Source organism: Tachyglossus aculeatus, chromosome 1 (assembly GCF_015852505.1).
Source record: "Tachyglossus aculeatus isolate mTacAcu1 chromosome 1, mTacAcu1.pri, whole genome shotgun sequence".
Classification (NCBI taxonomy): domain Eukaryota; kingdom Metazoa; phylum Chordata; class Mammalia; order Monotremata; family Tachyglossidae; genus Tachyglossus; species Tachyglossus aculeatus.
In genome coordinates this window covers 169,512,477-169,517,212 of record NC_052066.1, presented here as the reverse complement: position 1 = coordinate 169,517,212, position 4,736 = coordinate 169,512,477, and the positions used below count along the sequence as shown (strand labels likewise).

General features: G+C 61.3%; 1 protein-coding gene across 2 annotated transcripts in view; it reads right to left on the bottom strand.

Annotated features, from left to right (window-relative positions):
• The window catches only part of NGB (neuroglobin), a 30,482-nt gene extending 27,138 nt beyond the window's left edge, over nt 1-3,344 (bottom strand). The window contains exons 1-2 of one of the 2 annotated variants that reach the window (XM_038771456.1): nt 2,249-3,344; nt 864-975 (exon numbers count right to left, since the gene is read on the bottom strand). In XM_038771456.1, the coding sequence (XP_038627384.1) occupies nt 864-975; nt 2,249-2,352 (216 nt within the window). In that variant the 5' untranslated portion in view covers nt 2,353-3,344. Of the gene's footprint in view, nt 1-863; nt 976-1,576; nt 2,130-2,248 lie in introns of those variants that run through there. The other variant, XM_038770638.1, reaches the window with a different exon arrangement.
• Between the last annotated feature and the right edge of the window lie 1,392 nt (nt 3,345-4,736).

The window sequence follows — 4,736 nt, the reverse complement described above, 5'->3', positions numbered from 1 at the left end:
TAATTCACTTCTTTAAGGCGCGCAACGAGCTTGATGGAGAAGTAGAATTCTCCCTTCTGGAGGGTGAAGGGAAAACTGAAGGAGTTTCGTCCCTTCAGTGGGAGGAACTGCCACACTAGTCCCCACACTTGCGGATGGGAAACGCTACTGTCGGCTCTGTGGGGTTGTACCCGCCTAAGTGCTCAATATCGCTGAGTGCAGTCACTTGCTTGTCTTTGATGTACAGCGAGGAAATGCCCATTGGCCAAACTGGGAACTATGTGGCCATTTCGCCACCCCCACCCGGGGCGTAGGCCATGAGGGAAGTTCCCGTTAACGGCCAGGCCCGGAAGGGATCCGGGCTTCACGGGGTCCCGGGCCGCACCCAGACTGCCCTGTTCTGCAGCAATGGGAGACGACCCAGAGCTCTTGGAAGCAGAGGGTCCCGGGGCCTGGGATGCGAAGCGGGGGCTACTGGACAAAAGGCGTCCTGCATAGTCCCTGGGGGGGAGATGGAACTCAAATGGGTACAAACAGTTCCCAGCTGGTGATGCCAGGACCGCTTATAACAATACTCATAACATAACGATGGTATTTAAGTGCTTACTATGAGTCCAGCACTTGGGCATATCCAAGCTAATCGGGTTGGACACAGTCCCCGTCCCACAGTCTTCATCCCCATTCCACAGATGAGGGAACTGAGGCCCAGAGAAGCGAAGCGACTTACCCAAGATCACACGGCAGACAAAGGGCGGAAGCAGGACTAGAGCCCGGGTCCTTCCTCCTCCCAGGCCCGGGCTCTATCCACAGGGCCACGCTGCCTCAGCGTGGGGCCTAGGGGAGGGTTGGCAGCACGGACGTCCCCGTCCCACCCCCCGCCGTACCTTTCTGATGTGATCCAGGAACTCGGGGGAGGCGAGGCAGTCCTGGGGGCTGGAGAACTGTCTGCAGTTGTACTGGAAGAGGGGCAGCAGGTCTGGCTCCAGATCAAACAGCCTGCAATACGGAGTTAGTCAAGGTGGGACGCGGCGGTGCCCTTGGCTCCTACCAGATGCGATCTCTCTCTCTCGGGGTTTGGGGGGGCAGCTCCAGCTGCCCATCACTCCCTCACTCCTCTTCTGCCGCGTTCCACCCTCCCGAGGCCACCCACCACCGCGATGCTGTGTATAATAAAGACGGAAAGGTTACCTGTTTACATTCCAGAATTTAAACAGACGCTATTCCCGGGGCAGAGCCGGCTAAGCTAACGTGAGCCAGCCAGGTGCCCGCTCCCCTCTAGGGCCCTCGGCCGACCGGGCCGAGGCTGGCGGTGCTTCTGTCCCGGGGCCCCCGGGCGAGGGCCAAGTGGCGGGAGAGAAGGGGCTGTGCTTTCCCAGGGCCAGGCTGACTCAACCGCGGGAGATGACGGATCTCTCTCGGACAGAGAGTCCTCACTTCCCCGAGGCCGCCCCCCTCCTTTCCTTCAGTCAGGCCCCACAGTGGCGGCGGCGTCAAACACCCAAGCCGCTCTCTCCCGGTCCCTGCCGGATGCCAGACGGGACCCTTAAGAGGACGGACATCCCAACAGGCCCGTCCACAACCGCTCCTGCCTCCTCACCTCCACCCCGCCGGGAGTCGTCTTGGGAAAGATGGGTTGCTCGCGAAGGCCGGGAGCTGGGGTGAATCTTGTAAATCCCTGGGAGTTTGGGGCCGGAGCCCACTGTGCCCCAGACAACGCTGGGCGCACATAACGCTGGGCAGAGGCTCAGAGTCGGAGTGGGGGCGGGGGGACGAGGGGATCGTCTCCAGACCTTGAGACGGCTGCTCGAATGGTGGGCAGGGGAAGGGAAATGGGGAAAAACTGATGGCCGAGCACGCCCGCCTTGCCACCCCCATCCCCCGAAACAGCCCGGGCCGTTGGCAAAGTTTCACCGGGCAGTCCAACCCCGAGCGAGCTCTCCAGTCTGCCAGGGGAGGCCAACTCCTCGGCGGTGCAGCGGGATGAGGGGGAGCGGAGGCCCAGGGAGAGGACTCTCTCTGTCCTGGGTGGGACGGGAGTCTCTCCACTCCCTGGGCTCTGCACAATTACCGAAGAGAGAGAGGCACTGCTAAGTGGGGACTAGCAATGGGGCGGATGCTGAGAGAGGGGATCTGCTCTTCCCAAACCCAGAAGAGCTTCCCGCCACCTCATCCAGATCCCCCCTGGCTCGGTGCCACCTGGGGCTCTGGCTGGCCAGCACCCCCCCCCCTCCATTCTGTCCATTCCTCCCGCCCTCCCTCCCTCCTTTACCTGGTAAACAGAATCATGCCGTGCTCCAGGGGGTTACTGTTCACGCTCCGCCATGTCTCCCGGATCAGCTCCTGCTCCGGCCCGGATAATCTTCCGTTCTCCATCTCCTCGCAGGGGACGCGACCGGGGACTGAAGTCCAAATCCACCCTGGTAAAGCCCTCTCGGGGGGCTTCTCAAAAGCGACGGTGACGGCCGCCTCCAAGTTCTCGGAGGGCAGCCGATCCTCTCCCACCGGCCCCAACAGGTTGCCAGCCACCCCGTCTCCACGCGGCACTTTCAGGGCACATGCGGTGCCATCCCCGGCTGAGCCGGACCTGCCAAGATCCCTTCTCCTCTGTCCCCTACCCGCTCACCTGCCCCCTCGCTGCTCGGGTGGGTTTAGAAACGCCCCCTTCCCCGACACCCGGAGGTTGGCGGCACCCAAGCGGGGAGCGTCATGCCTCGGCCGGCGTCTTCCCCCCACATCTAACAATCCCCCCCCGTCCTGCCGGCTGGAGTCCGGGGAGCACCGCCCGTCTCCCGCTCACGCTCCGTCCTTCCTCCGGCCCCGTCGCCCTGTGCCTTGGTAATGGCCAGGTGCCAGCCTGTCTCTGCCGATGCCCTGCCGGTCAGCCACGACGGGGGCAGGGCGCCCACCGCGGCTCCCCCTTCGCTTGTCCAGCCTGCTGCGCGTCCCCGTCCCCGCTGCCGCTGGGCGGTTTCCAGCGGCCCCTCTTTCGTTGGCACTCTTAAAGCAACAGCGTCCCCCTTGTTCTTCGAGTGACCGCTCTCACACTGCTTCCCTAAGTTTCCCGCGACTGACGGTCGGCCTCCGCGCGGACCGTAGCTCCTCGCGTGGGCCCGAGGCCACGGATCACCCCGCCGACCTGGGCTTTGGGGCCTGAATGCACTTTTCTGGGGGCTCCCAAGGCCACGCCACCTTCCTCTCTCTCTCTCCCGTTTGTTCACTGGTGCTCTCAAAGGTGCCTCCCTTTCCCCTTCGAAGGCGGCTGCAGATCCCCGCGTCTGTCTTCCCTCCTTCTCCTCCACCTCAGGGTCAGAGGAGCTCCAGGGACCCGCCAAAGTCACTCTGGAGTCCCCAAACTGTAAGCTCGTGGTGGGCAGGGAATATGTCTGTTTATTTACCGAACTCTCCCCAAGTGCTTGGGTACAGTGCTGTGCACACAGTAAGCACCCAATAAATACGATCCAATGCATGGAGAGGGGGGCAGGCCCGGGTCTGCTTGGTCCCCCGGCCCGGAGCAGATTGTCTCCGGGAAACTCACCCCAGTCCAACGACCTCCACAGGCTACGAGGCCTCACCCACGTCACCGGACGCTGGACCAGATGTCCGGGGGCATTGCGGAGTTTAGGCTTGAGGCGGGTCCCTCCCCTCAAGAGGCTGACAATCTAGTGGGGAGATGGCCACCGCTGGACTAATAATAATCCCAGTAACGACGGTGCTTTCATGCAGCGCTCGGTACACGGAAGCACTGGGGTAGATCCCAGATAGGTGGGACACGGTCCCTGGGCTCAAAGTCAAAGTAGGAGGGAGAACAGGTCTTGCATCCTCATTTTACAGATGAGGAAACTGAGGCCCCGAGACCAACTCGTCCAAGGTCCCACAACAGGCAGACGTGGGCCATCCGAGAATCCTAAGGGTGCAAATCCCCTAAGCGCGCACTGACTGATAAACCCAGACGTGATGGCCAAGAGAGCGCCTTGGAGACAACGGGGCATCCGGGTAATCGGCCAGGACTTCCCGGAGGAGGCAGGTTGACGACGGGGCCCCTTACGAGAAGGGGAAACTGAGGCAGCCAGAGCCATGCCAGAGATGAGGGAAGGAAGCGGTCCGTTCTGGTCCGGCTGGAGCCCAAGTGAAAGGAACTGCCACCTCCAATCCCTCTCTGTCCCCAACCGAGCCAGAGCCGCCAGGGATGTAGACAGATGGCCCGGTCCAGCCTGTCTCCGGGCAGGTGGGAGCACTGAACTACCCAGGTGTACGCTAACTCTCCCGCTCAAGGCCTCGAGCTGAGGGAGGAAAAGAAACAGACGATATGAGGTTCAGCTTCCCTGGCCCGGGGTACCACCGCACTCTGCGAAAAACCGGTCTCCGAGCCCTGGCCACCTCTCAGACCCGGGCCTCCTGACCTGCATTAAAGGGCAATAGCATGGCATAATGGATAGGGCACAGGCCTGGGGGTCAAAAGGTCATGAGTTCTAATCCCAGCTCCACCACTTGTCTGCTGTGTGACTCCGGGCAAGTTACTTCACTTCTCTGTACCTCATCTGTAAAATGGGGATTGAGACTGAGCCCCATATGGGACAGGGACCGTGTCCAACCCAACTTGTATCCACCTCAGTGCCTGGCACATAGTAAGTGCTTAACAAATGCCGTGATTATTATCATTTCCTCCCCTCGGGTGGGGAGGAGCCAAAAGAGGATCACAAGTATTCATTACAGGAAAAATACAACCGCTTCCTAAGTTTCACTCATCCTCTTCCTCC